At 35.4% G+C, this 19,022-nt stretch overlaps 4 protein-coding genes across 8 annotated transcripts; 2 read left to right on the forward strand and 2 right to left on the reverse strand.

Annotated features, from left to right (window-relative positions):
- Nucleotides 1-1,962: 1,962 nt before the first annotated feature.
- LOC103431221 (transcription factor MYB62-like) lies at nucleotides 1,963-3,494 on the forward strand. The gene is made up of 3 exons (XM_008369358.4): nucleotides 1,963-2,190; nucleotides 2,288-2,417; nucleotides 2,616-3,494. Exons 1-3 carry the CDS (start codon nucleotides 2,037-2,039, stop codon nucleotides 3,229-3,231), a joined length of 900 nt encoding a protein of 299 aa, XP_008367580.1. The 5' UTR covers nucleotides 1,963-2,036; the 3' UTR covers nucleotides 3,232-3,494.
- Nucleotides 3,495-6,470: 2,976 nt separating this feature from the next.
- Nucleotides 6,471-8,263, forward strand: LOC103431224 (small ribosomal subunit protein eS7). 2 transcript variants are annotated; one of them, XM_008369359.4, is made up of 6 exons: nucleotides 6,471-6,626; nucleotides 7,012-7,101; nucleotides 7,184-7,257; nucleotides 7,333-7,456; nucleotides 7,586-7,768; nucleotides 7,922-8,263. In XM_008369359.4, the coding sequence occupies exons 2-6, from the start codon at nucleotides 7,027-7,029 to the stop codon at nucleotides 8,039-8,041; spliced, it is 576 nt and encodes a 191-aa protein (XP_008367581.2). In that variant the 5' UTR covers nucleotides 6,471-6,626; nucleotides 7,012-7,026; the 3' UTR covers nucleotides 8,042-8,263. The 2 variants fall into 2 exon arrangements, with proteins under 2 accessions (XP_008367581.2, XP_008367582.2); XM_008369360.4 differs by having other exon boundaries at nucleotides 6,474-6,626; nucleotides 7,016-7,101.
- Nucleotides 8,264-8,562: 299 nt separating this feature from the next.
- Nucleotides 8,563-10,840, reverse strand: LOC103431238 (uncharacterized). Of its 4 annotated transcripts, none has more exons than XM_029092955.2 (10): nucleotides 10,698-10,840; nucleotides 10,391-10,532; nucleotides 10,167-10,262; nucleotides 9,998-10,082; nucleotides 9,771-9,892; nucleotides 9,643-9,667; nucleotides 9,455-9,538; nucleotides 9,329-9,358; nucleotides 9,136-9,238; nucleotides 8,563-9,052 (listed from the first exon to the last, which is right to left on the reverse strand). In XM_029092955.2, the coding sequence occupies exons 2-10, from the start codon at nucleotides 10,502-10,504 to the stop codon at nucleotides 8,980-8,982; spliced, it is 732 nt and encodes a 243-aa protein (XP_028948788.1). In that variant the 5' UTR covers nucleotides 10,505-10,532; nucleotides 10,698-10,840; the 3' UTR covers nucleotides 8,563-8,979. The 4 variants fall into 4 exon arrangements, with proteins under 4 accessions (XP_028948788.1, XP_008367596.3, XP_028948789.1 ...); XM_008369374.4 differs by having other exon boundaries at nucleotides 10,391-10,513; nucleotides 10,698-10,837; XM_029092956.2 differs by having other exon boundaries at nucleotides 10,391-10,547; nucleotides 10,698-10,831.
- Nucleotides 10,841-11,031: 191 nt separating this feature from the next.
- On the reverse strand, nucleotides 11,032-14,720 carry LOC103455507 (cysteine-rich receptor-like protein kinase 44). Its single transcript, XM_008395099.4, has 5 exons — nucleotides 14,221-14,720; nucleotides 12,408-12,618; nucleotides 12,072-12,309; nucleotides 11,799-11,949; nucleotides 11,032-11,545 (listed from the first exon to the last, which is right to left on the reverse strand). Exons 1-5 carry the CDS (start codon nucleotides 14,425-14,427, stop codon nucleotides 11,171-11,173), a joined length of 1,182 nt encoding a protein of 393 aa, XP_008393321.2. The 5' UTR covers nucleotides 14,428-14,720; the 3' UTR covers nucleotides 11,032-11,170.
- Between the last annotated feature and the right edge of the window lie 4,302 nt (nucleotides 14,721-19,022).

Raw genomic sequence — 19,022 nt, forward strand, 5'->3', positions numbered from 1 at the left:
GTTCTTGTTTTTGTTTTGAAATTCATTGAATTTAATTTACATATTGTTAAGGAAGTAGTGGTGTTATATTTATCTTAATTGTTATCCAAAGAAACGTGTTGGTTTATCTTTTACGATGCTTCCACATAAGGATATCTCTGAGATTTTGGGTTGGTCTGAAATTTATAAAAGAGTTCATTTGTAAGATAGTTTTCCGAAAACAAAGTAGGACAATATATCAATTTTTTTTAAAACAAACGATATTATCTACGAGGGTGAGAGACTAGACTGAGCTTCACACTGGGCTAGTCATAATAATGTGGTTTAAATTTGCTTTTGGAAAGAATTGAATCTAAGATCTCTCATTTATAAATAAAGAAAAATAACACTTGACTGTAGTCCTAACTACTAAGTGGCATTATATCAATGATAAAAAACAATAATTTAAATCAAAACAAACTTCTCTTCCAAAAATAAGTCAAAACAAATTTTAGGCTCACTAATTAAACATGTGTTAGTACTTACTATAAATCCGATACGTGCATTGCGTACGTAAAAATTAATATTTTCTTATTATTTTGCTACCTCATGTTCTTGTTTTTTGTTTTGTAATTCATTGAATTTAATTTACATATTGTTATTGACGTAGTGGTGTTATATTTATCTTAATTACCACCCCAAGAAACGTGTTGGTTTATCTTTTACGATGCCTAAACAGCTATATATACTAATCAATTGGCGACTGTAAGATAAGATAGCAACATTCTGTTTTATTTGCCTTTAATATGCACAAATTTTTGGTCTTATACGAAAGTTAATATGTCTAAATCGATCAATCAGACGATCGATCAGGATGAAAATTCCTACTTCACAACTAAGTCTAATTTTCTCATGAAGAATAATTTTCTCACGCTTTTGTATTTTGTCTTTTTTTGGTAATTATTTGATTTGTTCAATCATATTATTTATAAATAAACAAATAGCATATTGGTAAACAAAATAAATGTATGGAAATCACTACCAGTTTATTTATCTCAAAGATATTGCAGAATTACTTTTTTAGAGGGTAAATTTAGTTTAAAAACTCAAATAATTCAAAATGAATTGAAGACACTATTTTAATTATCATATTATTAATCTGATTTAGTGAAGTTATAGTTAAGTATCAATTAACGGTTTTGAAATGATTAACACATTGACCATGTAGTTTAGATTGACCAAGACTTTAAGTTTAGTGTTTGCTTCCAAGGGTTAATGTCATTTTACTTTAAATTGGTAAAGAGACCAGGAAACAAGTTAAACCCCCCTTTAGAAACTATATACACAGTTGCTTGAAATATTCTTTTTTTTTTTAATTTTCCTATATAAACCATAGACCAAGGCCAACGTCCAAAAGTTGAAAAATGACCTCATTTGTCAAAAAATCATATCCAACCGATGACTAAACTATAATTTTATAGAGCCCATCAAATTATTATTGGGCCAAAGATTGATCAGACTAACCAAATGTAACCATCCTCTTAGCCCTTTTCTCAGGTTTAGTTTCTCAATTGCAATAATTGATTTAAATTCAACGACTACCCACTTCAAAGCATCAAACGGCAGTTTAATTAAATTAATCAATACATTTAAAATATAAAGTTAAAACTAATAAATTGTAGAGATGTTTAACTCATTCGGTTAGAGATGACATATGAATATGGCCTGACATTGTTTCTTTAAAAATAATTTTTTACAAGACTATAATCCTAGACAGAACTATGTTTAACTCTTTTGATTAGAGATGAACTAATAGAAGCTCAGTGGAAGCTACATGCATGCATCTTGAACTTACTTGCAACCCTACAAGTCTTCTTTGAAAAGTTTCTGGCTTTGCCCCCCACCCAACCAGGAGAAACAGGGTTTGGGTATACTACACGCACACGCGCACGCACACGCACGCACGCACACGCACATATATATCTGTGTGTTTGTTTATATTTTGCATATAAATTTATAGTCTGGCTTTGTTTAAACTCATCAAAAGCTTGCCCTTCTTTTTATGATTGAGAGCTGGTATGTCGACTAAGACTAAAACCCTAAGTAGTAGTTCTGGAGAAGACGATGGCGAGCTTAGGAGAGGGCCATGGACTCTTGAAGAAGACTCTCTTCTTATTCAGTACATAGCTCGTCACGGCGAAGGCCGATGGAACTTGCTAGCCAAACGTTCAGGTAACCATATGTAACACGATTGCATGCTGATGACCGTAGTTAGAGTCCTTCTTCTTTGGTTGATTATATTTTCTTAATTCGTTGGTTAATTATACAGGATTAAGGAGAACTGGCAAAAGTTGCAGATTGAGATGGTTGAATTATCTGAAACCCGACGTTAAGCGAGGAAATCTTAGTCCGGAAGAACAGCTCTTGATTCTTGACCTCCACTCAAAAATGGGAAACAGGTGTGCTAGCTACCTCACTTAACAACCCAATTTCCTTACAACTTTTAATTTGAGCGATATTCTAATCTAATCTAAACTACGAGGATGTAAATTCGTGCGGAGTTTATTGAAACTTGGCATAGTATAGTATGGTGCTTATTGGTCTCAAACCGTAGTAAAATACTTATGGTTGCAAGTTCATTCATTTTGTGATCGTAGGTGGTCGAAAATCGCGCAATATTTACCGGGAAGAACAGACAATGAAATCAAGAACTACTGGAGAACACGGGTGCAGAAACAAGCCCGGCATCTCCGAATCGACACGAGCAGCGTAGAGTTTCAAAACATGATAAGGTGCTATTGGATGCCAAGGTTGCAGCAGAAGATAGGAGGAGAAATATCGACTTCTTCAGCTGTGTTAAACCAAAACCATACCATTTCGCAGCCTCTCGAACAGAACACCTTCCCACATTTTACAGCCACAATATCGCCGCCACCACAAATTCTAGTGCAGGAAGAAATTAATATGAGTGCAACAATGTACAATTTAGATGTCGAAAAGCAGAACACAAAGGCAGAGTACTGCACAGGTCCATACATTTTTCCTTCAGAGCCAATGGACATGTCGAAGACTGTGCAGTTTCCGGAATGCCCTCCTTTCCATTGCGGTGACAACAATGGCTATGACACGGAATCCTTCAATCTGCAGGAAACTGTGTCAGCGGACTCAGCACCAAATTTTCCAGGAAATTGTGCCAGCGATTGCTACGTGGCAGAAACCAACTGGTTTGACAGTGATTTGTTATGTAGCATATGGAACACGGACGAAATGTAGCAAAGTAGGAGCTTATGACTTATTTGTTAGAGAGGGGGAGAGAGAGAGGTTGAGGGTCTTATTTTTTAGACAACCCTTTAGCAACTTATGACTTTTTGATACAAATTAGTATGTAGATCATTCCATCCAGTGTTAAGCATTTGTAAATTTTCTACCCAACACACAAAATTGTGCAAGTTGTTGATTTGAACTTTCTTTTTTTATGAAAAAAGCGTCAATGCTAAAATAATATAGTTATCAGACAAACACTAAGATTTTGAGTCCGTTGTCTCCTTGAGTGCATTTTCATATCAAAATTTCAGCTTCATTCTACATGGTACTAGAAATGGAAATGAAGCCGTGCCTCAAATTTTTGAGCTTCAATTTTCTTCATTAACCAGTTAGTGGGATGGTGGAGAAATCATGACTAAGTTAGTCAATTTAAGGAAACAAGATTTTCTTGCGGCAATGCTTTGATTTAAGACTCTTGCAGGTCAAGTGGATCAAAGAGACTCCACCAACTTGAAGCACTAACAAAATGAATGCAATAGAAAAGACTTGCTATCTATCTTAAAAAGAAAAGAACTCCCTTAACCTGAGATGACAAAATGACAATAGTTCAAATTAACAATACACAATCTCATAGAATTCAAAATTTCTCTAACAGTCCCACTTGAAATAGGATCCATAGTTGAAAGAGGGCCCATTAGGTTCTAAAAGACGTTAGGCCTAGTGCCTAGGCGGCTAGGCAAGGCTTAGGCGGATTTAAGTAAATATATTATATTTCGTGTAAATAAGTGTTTGTTTATACTTAAAATATATAAAATTACATCATAAATTACATAATAGAATGACACATATTATGAAGTATTGAAACATAATGAAAACATGGGTAACAAGCATATAATTTGTGTTCATTTTAGTATTCAACAAGTTTATTACAATTTATTAAAAAGAAAATAATGCAAAATGAGAGTTATCTATTTTCTGTCTAAGTGAGTCGCAACCTGGGCAGGTGTCTAAGTGTGTCTGGGTGGGCTAGGCGGGCACATCAGCAGGTCTAGGCGCTCTTTCTAAATTTTCAAACGCCTAGGTATTAATCGGGGCGGTAGCCAACCGCCTAGCGCCTAGGTGAGGCCTAGGCGGCGCTAGGCGGGGATTTTTAAAACAGTCGACCTGCCTAACCCCTCACTCCGATGGATCATAGATCGAAAAATCTACTGATGTAAATTTTCATCCTTAAGCAGACATGTTAATACATTAAGTCTTGTTTTCTCACCATTGATTATGGTTGATACAAAACTATGTCAAATTTTCATTATGGGTTGTCAATTTTGTTTTAAGTTCAACCTTGATATTGTACATGGAATATAGTTGGCTACAGCTACCAATGTCAAGTCGTCTTATTGATTAAAGTATCGATTGTATATTTGGTTTATTAGTAGATTTTTTTTTCTTTCAACAAATTGAAAAAGACTAATAGGCAATTTTCATGATTACCAGACTGGAAAGTTGGTCTGAATTTAATTTTAGTTGACAAGTCAGAATCTCCTCATCACAAATTTGAACAACAAATTAATAATTCCCTAGGGTTGGTAACAGGGAAAAATCTTAGCATTATCAATGTCTCTTGAATTGTAGACTTTGTTTTATTTCGTCATGTAAACCTTTTAATTTGTTTAAGATTATCCATAACCTTTTGATTTGATTTGGTAAAACTTTTTTTATTTTTTTTATTTTCCTTTTTTGTTTTGCAGTTTATCTTCTAGGTTTTTACATTTTAGGTTTTATTTTAGAGAGGTTTGGTCCTATGTCCACCCCTCTTTTTCTTGTATTTTCTTTTTCAAGAGGGGTAATGTGTATGCCCCTCCCTTCTTTTCTTGCTTTACGAGGAGTAAAGTTTATGTCCCCTCCTGACTAGGTGTAACCTTTTTTTTTTTTCATATCAATAAATTTCTCTTGTACCACCAAGGTTCTCCAAAAATTAAAAAAAAAAAAAAAAAAAAATCCTCCGGCCATTAGTTTCATAATTTTTTTCATCAAATTGTGCATTGCTATTTTGCGCATTTTGTATAATATAAGTCTGTACCACAAAAATAAAAATCGTTTAGATGTACTTTTAAAATGATTGAAAACGCTTTTAGTTAAAATGTTTTTTAAACAAATCCTTAGCAAAAATTCAAGTGGATTCTTAAAAAAAACACTTTAAGTGCTTTTCTTATAAGAAACACATATCTGGTACTTCTTCCAAAAAACACTTAAAATGTTTTTGGTACTCAAAATCAATTTTACCAAAAGCACTTTTATTTATTTTAAAAGTACTTCCAAACGAGCCCCCTTTGAATTTGATGAAGATGAAGTAGCAAATGACGCAGCATGAGCGTAGAGGGTTGCAAACGTATGCCCCCTAAGAATAAAGTTTTCTGGAGTCCACCAGAGTTTGAGAGAAAATCCGAAAGGATTGATGAATTACATTGGTAGCCATAAGGCTTAAATAGACTTAATCAAACCTTGGGAAGTTCTTAGGAGGTCTTAGGAAAAAAACAAAACATTAATCGGATGGAAAAACGAAAAGTCCGATTCTTATTACAAACTTTAAAATGCGGTTTTGGAAGTCTAAACGAACTTGGATGACTAAAATTCATCATACATCATGGCAAAGTAGTGAGTTGAAATTAGAACATCATGCTCTTTTCGAAAAAGTATCATGGCCTCCTAACGGAACTCAAATGTTAAATTTGTAAATTTCCACTACGTCATTTTGTCTTCCTTCTGTCCCTTTCGTATTCAACAAACTCGGATATTTGTTCTTCATCCCCTAATAATCTTTCTCGTGAATTTAGCATTTTGTTTACGTATATTCCCCTAAAACTTGATCATATACGAACATAATGAACGAAAATTGTGCAGACATCAACTGTTGGGGGAAAATTGGAAACATTTAAAGTTTAGGGTCTCAAAATAGAGAGATTTTTCAGTGTGACCGGCACACGAAGTAGCACACCATGTGTCACTATACAAATGATGGGATATGTGTGTTAAAAATATAATAAATTAAAAAATAAAATTTCTCACCACATATATAAAAACACGTGATGTACCACTCGTGTTCCCGTCATAATAAAAAATTTCTTCTCAAAACAAAATGACAGTTCCAAGGGCCTTTTCTAAAAGCCCGTTGGGTTAAGCTTGCAAATTTGGTTTTTGGGCATTAAGCCCAATCTTTTACTACTTGATACTCCCAGGGCTATCATAACCGTTCATTTAAAAGATTCATCATCTAACCGTCCGTTCTATCTCCTTAAAGCCTTTTTATTAGCCATCCTTAGGGTTTCTCCATACCCGCCGAAGCCAGAGCTCTTGGGTTTTCTGCCACTCAAAAGCAGAAGTCGCTCCGGCTCTCGATTCTCCTCGAGGTAAACCCCAAAACCCTAAATCCCCAAATACCCGTTTCATCTTTCTCAATTCGTTTTCGTACCTTCGATTCACTGCTCGACTGATTGCTTTTTGTGAGAAAGTTTGAGACTTTTAGCTGTAGCGAGTCTATGCATCTTAGATTTCTTATATGGTTTATATTTCACATGAATTTGAAAGGGTTTGAAGATGTTTATTTATTATCCAAGCATCAATTTTTGCAAAATTGTAATGTGGGTTTTGAGTTTTGTTCCAGAATATGATCCCACCCTTTATTATCTGTTTGTTTATCATTTGTCTGATTTGCCGAAAATCCGAAACTTACCCCTTTTTTCATGTCTCTGCATGCTGAAAATTTTGATTGTGGTTAATGCCTATGTTATATAGTCAGATTTAGCCAAGATGTATACTTCAAGGAAGAAGATTTCCAAGGATAACAATGCTGAGCCGACTGAATTCGAAGAGTCGGTTGCTCAAGTAAGCTATATTGCTGTTTACTGTGCTTTTTAGTTACTTTGTTGTTGAAGTTTCGGGTTTTGATCATGACTTATCTCTGCAGGCAGTATTTGATTTGGAAAACACAAATCAGGAGCTGAAGAGTGACCTGAAGGATCTCTATATCAACTCAGCAATGTAAGCGTTGTTTATTGAATTCGTATGTCTTATAAACAGTTTTCCGTTGGTTGAGTTACATTCTTTCTGCTGCAGTCAAGTTGATGTGTCTGGAAGCAAGAAGGCCGTGGTTATCCATGTGCCCTATAGGCTTAGGAAGGCTTATCGCAAGATCCATGTTCGCCTCGTGAGGGAGCTTGAGAAGAAGTTCAGCGGGAAGGTGATTAATACGTTGTGTTCTTTATTTGTTTGTTGATAGAAAGTGACACCCTCTTCTGTGCATTTATGTGCAATGTTTCTTTTGTGTTCGGTGAAGTTTATGCTGGCCTTCTTGTTTGTCATGTTGTAGGATGTGATCCTGATTGCCACACGTAGGATTGTGAGGCCTCCTAAGAAAGGGTCAGCTGCTCAATGTCCCCGCACTCGTACACTAACTGCTGTGCATGAAGCAATGTTGGAAGATGTTGTGTTGCCTGCTGAGATTATTGGAAAGCGCATCAGATACCGTCTGGATGGATCCAAGATAATGAAGGTAAACATTCAAAACTTTGATGAAATAGTATGTTCAGCAGGAAAGAACAGATTTCTAACAAACTTGCATATATTTCTTCGTTTGATTTCTACAATTTCTGTCTTATAAAAACCGGATAATTTACTTCTCTTTTATCCTCATGATGTCGTGCAGGTGTTCTTGGACCCCAAGGAACGAAACAACACCGAGTACAAGCTGGAGAGCTTCTCTGCTGTTTACCGGAAGCTTTCAGGAAAGGATGTTGTGTTCGAGTACCCAATCACCGAAGCATAGAAATATCTGGTTTACCTGAAGAACTGCAGTTGAGCAGGCAGACGATTTAAAATTTTGATGTCGAGGACATATGGTTTTAGGATAGCCTTCGAAGGATTTTGTTCTCTACATTATTAGCGCGTATTTTTGTTGATTTGATATGGTTTAATGTCGGATTTTTTTTTTCTGTTTTCTTAATCGAAGGATTTATAATCAGCAAGTGTTTCGATGTTTCAAATTTCATCCATGGTGTTTAACGTCAGTTGTTTCGTTTCGAATTTCAACTATAGTCAACTAGCCTAACCCGCATTTCAGAAGCATATTTTTCATTTTTTACAAGTGCTACTTGGAAAGAGGGAGAATCAAACTTGGAAACTCAAGTGACAGGAGTGAGAATCGAACTTGGAACTTCAAATGAAAAGAGTGGAATTACATCCGTTCATCATATATCATACGGTGAGAAATCATGTACGATGAACGAATGTGATTGAAGGATATCGAGATCCTCACAAAGAGGATCCGGCGAGGATCCTCTCTCGTGGTAGAAGGAATAAAACATGTTATATTATATTAGCATAAGATTTACAATTACAAAAAGTGCTTTTATGTGACATAAAATGAAGGTAATGTACCTTCATCAATGGAAGAATATGAGACAACGAATTCCTAGATTTATCCTCAACAAATCTACTTCCCCAGAAGCCTAAGGAGCAGCACTGAATACTAGCTACTAGTTGTCCAACGTCCTCCTCCGCGGTCTTTTAATCCGGGTTTCCCTCATCCGGCTAAAGTAAATGAATCGCTAAAAAGCATGCGATGAACGGAGTTCATGTCGTGCCAAACTGCAATGTGTTCTTCGTAACAAAATGTATGACAGAGTGAGAAAATATATGAAACCCCCCAAATCCAACGTTGTAACATCTTCCGCGGTGTATTGTGTTTATCTGTTTCCGAGACAGTCACACACGCGGAGATAAAATCACAAGAGCTAGGTACACGGATCCGCAGAGAAATGTGAAAGATATGAATGCCCTGCGCGTAAGGTTCTTTGTAGTTAGAAAACAACAGAAAATGGATAAAAAGAAAGGAGGGGAGGAGAAGACATAAAGGCTCACCAAATGACACCCCATCCACATCCAGTACAGCAGGGACACTCATCTGCAAATCTTTCAGCATCACTCGTATTGATTCTACGCGATATAAGATCATCGTAGATATCTGCATTGACCGATAAATGTTTATGTTACGAGGCATCTATGAGTACTCTACAAGCAGTTAAAATGTGGATAAAATGATGTTTCTTCTTACCATAAACCGAAAACAAGCTGTTCATTACACCTGCAATTAGACAAAAACGAGTAAGCATTGGGAAACCTCAAGTATATGCTACTTTCTTAAGCAATAGCTGAACCAAAATCGCCAAGTTGCAATTACCGGTGAACAGAATCACTTCCCTAAGCATATGAACCGGCGTTGCTTCTTGCAGATACCAAATTCCAGCAAATAAAACAATGAATCCTGGTCGTTCAAAATGTAAAACATAAACGAAATCACAAACGTCAAGTTGCATCCTGTGCTATTAGTAACAGGAAGGTGTTTCGAGTGGAATACGAAATGCATACCTATACAAAGTCCTCGAAGTGTCCACTTGTACAATATCAAGTAGTACAAAAACAACAGGATAAGGATTTCAGTTCAAAAGTTTTACTTCCTTATAAATATAGAAATTGATGGATTTGCGAAGACTTACATTTTTAGCTAAAAAGAACACAATAATTAGAGCAACAACGAAACAGCCAGCAGCGATTTGTGTAGTGAGATGTTTTGTGGACGCAAGAATCAATACCATCCCCCAGAACGATGAACCAAGATCTGGCGTGACACAAAATCGAAAGATGATAAGGGTAACAACTAAATCAGATGCAATGTGCAAACTAACTGAAAAACAAATATGGTCAAGGATAGGAAAAGGATTACATCCGGCAGGCAAAATTAGCCAGGATATGCCACCGCGGGTTTGTGTGACTCCACCTTCATCTGCGTTAACTTTAATCCCTTCCACCTGCAAATTAATCTTATCATCTCGTCTCAAACTAAACGCGACCATTATGAAAAATTTAGATAGAAGGGTGAGAGAATTTGTTACCTTACCACAAGTAAGCAGACAAGCGATTGCATGGCTCACCTCGTGAAGAAACACGGTTATAAGCTTAAATGGTGTCATCAGTACCGTCCTCCACAGCTACAAGAATTGACGAAACAGATTGAAACAAAAAACATTAGAGGATCCTTTACATGTTTAAAAATTAGATATTTAATCAAATTTGCAATGAGCGAGAGATCGGTGTTCAAGAGAGAGAGAGAGGTTACCACAAGGATAACGACAGTGCAAACAGCAACGGAGATGAGGAAGATCACTTGGTCGTGGTTGCAGCATTTTCTGAGTTGCCAATTTGGCTTCCATTTCAACAAATTCAATTCCATTTCTTCTCTCTTTTTTCGATACCAAATACTGCAAGAAATTTTCCTTTGGCATTGGCGGTACCCCATATAGCGATATGAATAATGAACATACAAGAAAATTATACAGGAAATACAAGAAATATTTGAATTGCAGATAAAAATCGTCTTCATATAACCATACAAGAAAATATATAAATGTGACACAATGTGGTACCTGCAAGTTGGATTTCAGCAGTTGAATTCGAGGTTAATTTGGCGTGAAGCTAACAGCATGGCAGAATGGTTTACAAGCCGGAAAGAGGGTGAGCTGTGAAGGCTAAATTCTTCAAGCCCCGCCCTCTGTGCTTCGGATTCTGAACAAAGACGGCCTTCAAGGTCCCCCTGGCGATGAACCGAGGGAGCGCAGGGCTTCTGGGAATTGTTAGTTGAAAATGTTGTTCTCTGTAACTCATGATTTCTGTTTGTTTGATTTGTATAAGGTTTGAGGTTTTTTCTTTCTCTTACGTGGTCGGTGTAAAACAGCCTTAAACAGAGGTTTCACCTTAAAATAGTAAAATTTTGACATTTGGATTATCAAAGAATAAAACAAATTATATCATGTTAGATTGAGATTCATGATTACATTGATTACTTTACATCACATAAAGCTCACAACACAATTGAATTACAAATGGAGGTTATGACTAATCATCTACCTTCGTCCATGGAAGAATGAGACATCGAATTTCTAGAATATTCCTCAATAAAACTGCTCCCGCCGGAGGCCTTGGTGGCGCCTGTGTATCCGCTACTGGCATTAGTATTGTTGGTGAAAGCGGAAGTAGAAGTGGTCGTCCAACGTCCTCCACGGCCCTGAAGTCCAGGTTTACCTGGCCTCGGCAAGGTAAATGAATCGCTCGAAAACATGAGATGGATGGAGTTCATGTCTGGCCGTTCTGCAACGCTTGCTTGACAGCATAAGAGTCCTAGCTGAATGCACATTGCTGCCTCGTCGGGATTGCACTTGGCTAGGGTTGGGTCAACTAAGTCCAATACCTTCCCTCTTTGATGCAGCATCCATGTCTGCAGAAGAGAGCAAGGGAACATTGTGAGGAATAAATGAATTGACTGAGAACATATTCATCTACTCATTTCAATGGAAGCCACAATAGCACTGCTTATATGCTGATGAACATTGCGGATGGTAATTTAACTGGAACGCCTAATTAATTAGGATTATAAAGGTACCAGTTCTCGTTAGTCACAATATCGGGGATCATATTTTAAGTTATTCTTTTCTTAATTTGCATAAAAAAATTCCACAGAAGTAACTTACATAGCTCAAGAGATCGGCTTTTTCTCTTTCGAGCTGCCCATCATGATTCTTTCTCCCGCTCACAATCTCTAACACCAAGACTCCGTAACTGAAAACATCTGTCTTCACCGATAAATATCCATGCATTGCATATTCAGGGGCCATATAACCACTGTATTTAACAAAAGAATTCACTCAATTTCGTTTTTCATTGCTCCTCGACGAATAGGATGAAATGGTAAAAAATTTGTACAGCACAAACGCAGAAAGAAGTGATGAAAAGAGACTACTCACTGAGTACCAGAAATCCGAAATGTATTGAGATGAGTGTCCTCCCCAGGAAAGAGTCTTGCCAAGCCAAAATCCGAGATTTTCGGATTCAGCTTCTCATCTAGTAATATATTACTAGCTTTGATGTCCCTATGAATGATCCTTTCCGGGGCCTCTTCATGAAGGTAAAGAAGACCTCTTGCCACTCCCATAATCACCCGAAACCTTGTCGTCCAATCCAAGCTTCCAGATTTCTGTTTATCTGAAATTTTCAAATAATTAACCAAATGAACCTTTCAATTCAATCTGATGCTGAACAATGAACATATGAAAACTCAGAAACGGTAAAGACGAACATACCGAAAAGAATGTAATCGAGGCTTTTGTTTGGGAGATACTCGTAAACCAGCATCTTCTCAGGCCCTTCTACACAACACCCCAATAACATGACCAAATTCTTGTGCTGAACTCTCAGTAACAGTTTCACCTCGTTGGTGAATTCTCTAGCTCCCTGCCTTGAATCTACAGACAGCTTCTTTACAGCTATTTCTTGACCATTTGGCATCAAACCCTGCATGGTGCACACAAGTCGGGTAAATATTCAATAAACCGAAGAAAATACAAATAAGTGGTCAGTTAAAGATCACAACTTTTTTTGGGACGATATTCTACTTTAATCTAATATAAAATACAGGAGGTGATTCGAACTACACACATAGGGGAGCACATCCACTCTAGGATCTAGCCAATGTTAATACGCTCGCGTCTGCATTAAATCTCCAGTTACATCTAAACTACGTGTGGGTTAGACCAGTTAAATAAGGCTCAGTGTAAATTATCCTAGAGTAGTTTAGAATACATATCGTCTTATTAAAAAGCTAACATCTTTAGCTACCAAAAAAGAAAAATGCTCAAAACTTTCCTGCTCAACTCTCATTCACCTTTGCACGAAAGTTTGAATTCCTTGTTCATAGTACAGATTAATTTAGGGGTGTATTCAATTAAGATTTTAAGGGATTTTAATTCTTTTAATGAATTTAGTGGTATTCAATCAAGAATTTAAGTTATTCTCTAAAATTCAATGTGTATTCAATAAGAATTTTAAAATAGTATATTAAAATCCTTAAAAATCTGGATGTATTCAATTAGGATTTTAAAGAATTTTATAACATTGCAAGTGTATTCAATTAGAATTTGATTTTAAAGAATTTGAAAAAGTTGAGAAATTAGAGGAAATTGGAGAGATTTTGTAGTGTATTTTAAGCATCCACAAATCTCACATCTTCCCAGGAGAGATTTTGAGGGAATTGAATCAAAGTGGTGTATTCAATTGAGATTTGAGGGATTTTAATTCTTTTAATGAATCTAGAGGTATTCAATCAGGATTTTAAGTGATTCTCTGAAATTCATTGTGTATTCAATTAGGATTTTAAGATAGTTTATTAAAATCCTTAGAAATCCATGTATATTCAATTAGTATTTTAAAGAAGTTTATAACATTTCAAATGTATTCAATTAGAATTTAAATTTAAAGAATTTGAAAAAGTTGAGGAATTAGAGGGAATTTGAGAGATTTTGTAGCGTATTTTGAATATCTACAAATCTTACGTCACCTCATTAGATTTCGAAGGAATTGAATCAAAATTTTACATGAAATCTTTAGAAATCAGATAAACTCCATAAAAATTCATGGATTTATAATCTATTAAAATCTCTCAAATTCCCAATTGAATACCCCTCCAAAAAATTTTCATTAAAATCTCTCAAATCCCCAATTGAATAGTATAGACTATCGTTTGTTAAAAAAACACATTCATATGTTTACCAATTTACTATCTGAAGAACAGACGGTAATGTTCCTCCCAAAGTTAATGAATACAAACTGAATTGAAGGGAAAAGAAAAAATATCATCCTTTCCGATACAGTGCGAGCTCAATGGTAAGTCAACGATTAGTGCCACGTAGTCAATTAGACCAGCGGTTCTAATGCTGCCACGACAACACCCAAAAGTACAAATAATCCATTGAACCACCGGCACCTAAGTTTTCCGGGATCAATCACAAGACCCCCAATTAGACAGTAATTCCGGCGAACAAAAGGGCCAATTGCGTGATTATTTATACTTCCGAGATTGGCCCTGATCAAGCTAGCTATTTACGAGTCCGTACGTACCTTGTAAACGGGGCCAAAGCCTCCGTGCCCAAGTTTATTGAGGTCGGAGAAGAAGCTGGTGGCGATTTGCAGCGCGTGGAGGTCGAAGAAGAGATCGAAGGACTCGATTCCGTCCTCGGCGTCGTCGGCTCCAGCTGCGGCGGACCGTCCGCCGGCTTTCAGCTTATCCAAGCAGGCCCAGAAACCGGAGCAGATGCAGCACCCCATGACCGCATAAAATCGGCGGCCCAGCAAGTTACTGGCGGTTGGCGGCGGGCAATCAGATTCAGCTGCTGCTTTCACTCGACCGTACAATACGACGCCGAGTTTGGCGACGACCGCGTGGTACGTATGAATGATGAGCTGACACAATAGCCGATAATTTGCGTGTTAATCAGGGGTCCAATGTTGGAGTTTCTTGTAAATTTCTTTCTCCCATGTCCTTTTCTTTAAATTTGAAATTGTTTATTTTCTGTTTTGATTCAGGTGTTTCTTTCTTTGGAAAGTCCTCGGATTCCATCTACCAAGTCTACTAAAATCATAAATTTGGGTTTTTGAAATTTGATTCAACGACTACAGTTATTATCTCTACTAATTAATAAAACATTTATTTTCAATCAAAATCTTATAAAATTATCAGTTTAACCTCTAATTAAAACAAAATATGAATAAGAAATAAGAGGCAGAAATGTAATTTCATGCAATCAAATTTTGCTGTTTTTTTTTTCAAAACATCACCTACATGTAATCCTAATATATCTCTAATTAAAAAAAAAAATTCCACTCTCACATTCTCTATCACTCTCTTCCTCTCTTCTTCTATTTTAAAACCAAAAATAAAAAATTTCCTCGCACACTTTGTATGTGCCCATATGCTTAACTTTTAAAGTGAGCTTATGTTTAAAGTTATTAGATTAAATTTCAAATGTCTGGATGATCTCTTTCCCTGTTTTTGGGTTTTCTTACGATTTCTTAATATTATATTTCGGGGACAAATCGTAATGATATTCTGGTCAAGGGCACGTATTAGTATAAATACGCTTGGGAAGTCAACCGGTCAATTAAAATCTTGTGTCCCAACTTTATTAATCGTTCTTGTCAGTGCGCGTTTGGGAAGTGTTTTGTTCCTTTGGGTTTTCTTGCAATTTGCTTAACATTATTTTTTCGGACAAGTCGGTGTGAAATTCTAATCAAGGACAAGTGTTAGTTGAAAACTTTTGACAAGTCATCTGGTCAATTAAAATCTTGTCTCCCAATTTTATTAACAAAGAAAATGACCTACGTACAATCAGCCGTTCTCATTGGTATGCAATATGTAAATTTTTATGTAAATTCATAATAGTCATAGTTGACAGTGGGTAATTATATGCTACAAGTAAGTTCTTTGGATTTGAGGTTATAGATATACCTTGACGTTAGTGATGAAAGTAGCCAATCTCTCCTAAACATTTTTGGATTGAAAACAATAATAACAAAACAAGTTAAAAAATGTGATGCATGTTCACACCACTATTTATTTCTATTTTCTAATACAACAACAAATTTTTTTTATCACATTAAATAGGATCGGCGATATGAGTTATAGAACGTTACTGTACTCAAAATTTTGACAAATTTTTCGTTAGCTTCAAATAATCTGCGTATTTTCTTAGAGTATTCTAAAGTATTAAAATTTATAGAACAAATATTTTCAGACTCAAAAGTGCAAGGAAACGAGGATACCTTTAGGCTTTGGATCCGAATAGGTTAGCTGAACTTGGTCCTAAACATAATATATTCAAAAGTACATGTAATTTGCATCGTTGATTTAGACCTTAATTAATGATTGTTGACCATAATTTTGTATGGTCTAATTAATTTAGACCTTAATTAATGATTATTGACAATAATTTTGTATGGTCCCATTAATAATTAACAACGTCAATGGAGTAGCCCTTCGTTTTCTTTTGTTTGGTTGGAAAAGGGTTAAGTTGGTTTATATGTTTGAGAAATGTTAAGGGCACTATTTTAAAAGCGGAGTTCTCTATGAATGTACTGTTATCTCGTGTTTTTGACACAATATTTGTAATATTAACATGAGAATTGACATTAAACTGCAAAACGGTTGAACATTTATGGATAGTTTCATTTTTTAGAGATTCTCTTTAATATTTTTCTTATATGTTTCAAGCTCATGAGTTTTGCGATTGTCCACACAACCTTTTGGTTTAATTAGTTTATTAATTAAGTTCCTATCATATGCAGGTTGTATTTGTACCAAACAAGGTTCTCTGAGGCATTAACAAAATGTGTACGATTGATTATAATTATCCTGACTTTCAAACGCGTTTAGTGAAATCAGAGTAGATTTAATTAAAAAGTTTGACCCGTAAGCCAAAAATCAAATTGAATACTTATATCTGGCAACGAGTTGCTGTTGGAGAGTTTGTAATCTGACTTTTAAGTTTGCTTGACAAGGATATGTGTATATAGATAATATCATGTCAATTTGAATTCCATGAGATAGACTCTGAGATACTCAAAACCAGCTTCAATGCGTTAACGGTTGTCAAACGAATGCTACGAACATTGGATGATTTAGATTAGTTTGGGTTATTGCTTTTATTGTGGTCCTGTGAATCTAAGTTATCCAATGCTTGTAACATTTATCGAAGTGAAACCCTTCGAAAGTAAGTACTTTCACACTTGTAGACTTGTTATATCACGTGACACATGTCTAGAGATGGTATCATTTTTTGCCATTCTTTAAGATGAGCATAGGGTATACTATTGATTTAGTCCTTAAATCATCACCTACGTAAAATTAGGTCCTTAAACTATTTTTTTTTTTTGGGAAAATCAGTCCTGAAACTAATAAAAGCTGCAAATTACATCCCTAATATTAGATTAGGTATTCTATTCAAATTTTCGTCAATTTATGTATCGTTTGGTATGCAGATGGAATGGGACGGGACAGGACGGGACGGAATGGAGAGGGAGCAAAGATGCCTTCGGATGGAAAAAAGGAGGAAGAAAGAGACGGAAATGTTATAATTTTGTGTTTCATAGATGTGGAACGAGTTGTCTCAGGGAGGTGAGGTGGAACGAAAATTCACCCAAAACTCGTCTTGTGGAACAACGCGTTCCATCTGTTTTAGGCGCACCAAACGTGGGACGGAACGCCTCATCCCACTCCGTTCCGTCCCGTCCCACGTACCAAACGGTACCTTAAGTTACGTAACTTGCATGTGATGCACTTTGAAGGGTAGATTGGTATTTTTCATAGTTTATGGATTTATTTTTTTGAACAAATAGTGTATGAAGTTAACTTTGGAAGGTAAATTAGATGTTAGATTAACAATTGGATAAAATAGATTTGAACATAATATTAGTAATAAAATTAGTAGTTTTTATGAATTTAGGGACTTATTTTACCAAAACAATAATTTATAGACCTAATTTTCAATGAGATGATAATTGAAGGCTTAAATTGACCGTTCAACCTTTTATATAAAGGAAAACTAATGAAAAAAATTTGAAAACTTTGAGTTTCAACGATAAGGACAAAATAAAGGGTAAAGTGAATAATACCAGGATTGAATTTTTAATGTAAAAATATGAGTTTTTGTTAAAGTAAACAGTACAATGAGCTTTTCGTTAAAATTCTCATTATATAATAGTTGCTCAGTAGTCTTAAATATAGACAATATTATAGAATTAGTTAGGCCTAACCCATCAAATGGATGTTGAACTTAGTTGTTAGGCTTTATTGGTTTAGGACACTAAGGCTGGAGTACGATCCAGTACCAAAACTAACCTTTTTACTTTTCTGATCTGAGTCCATAAGGGCCAAGTTTGTATTTCAATAGAACTCCCAGCCTAAACGCACATTTTTTTTTTCACGAGTGAACGGTTAAAATTTAATTAAATTTTATTTAGTTAATTATAATTATTATCTTTCATCCTTTGATGCACAGAAGAGCAAAAGCTCAATCTGGAATTACTTTTGAATGAGGTAAAAGTGTTTTCTATCACAATATTTGACAGATAGATTAATCATTTTTCCAAAATAAAAAATAAAAAAAATAGAAACCTATGTCAACAAAAAAAAACCCAATTTTACAAGAATTACTTGAATTATTAAATTTCAAAGTCTTCTAAATAAAAACACTGCTAACAAAAGCGTATACGAACAAAAACATTCCCTTCAAAACAATTAGGTGGTGTGTCATTAGTCATGCTTGATTATAACACTGTTTCTTAATTTTTGGTTTTTTGATTTCGATCAAAACACTATTTCACATTTCACATCAATGGTTGACTTGTAAATTAATTTTTGAGAAAATTAGAGAGTTTTTGAATTTTAGCCTAACTAGAGTTTAGTCCATGAATTTTGGTTCAATTGGAGATTTGATTCTTGAACTAAAAATCAGTAGATATTGGTACCTGAATTTAGCATAATGTGGAACAATTAGCCATTTTGCTAATTCCGTTAAACCTTCCATCTAAAATATAATGTTTAAACGGGCAAAAAATGGATGGATGTTTAACAGAGTTAGCCAAAATGACCATTACTTTTTTTTTTTTGCCACACCATAGATTTGTTAAATTAGGTGTTAGATTAAAAAGTTGACGGAGTTCGAACACACGTCATGGGGCAAGGACAACACTCATCTCCATCGTTATAGTACAAAGTCACTTGCACCAATACTTCACATTATTATAAATTAAGGGATCAATACTCTTAGGTTTTTAATTCAAGGACCAAAATTTCAATAGAGGCTGTGACTTCAATTATCTTTTGAGTAAATTGTAGCAACGATCATTTAACTTTAACTCAATTG

This window comes from Malus domestica, chromosome 14 (assembly GCF_042453785.1).
Source record: "Malus domestica chromosome 14, GDT2T_hap1".
NCBI classification, from domain to species: Eukaryota; Viridiplantae; Streptophyta; class Magnoliopsida; order Rosales; family Rosaceae; genus Malus; species Malus domestica.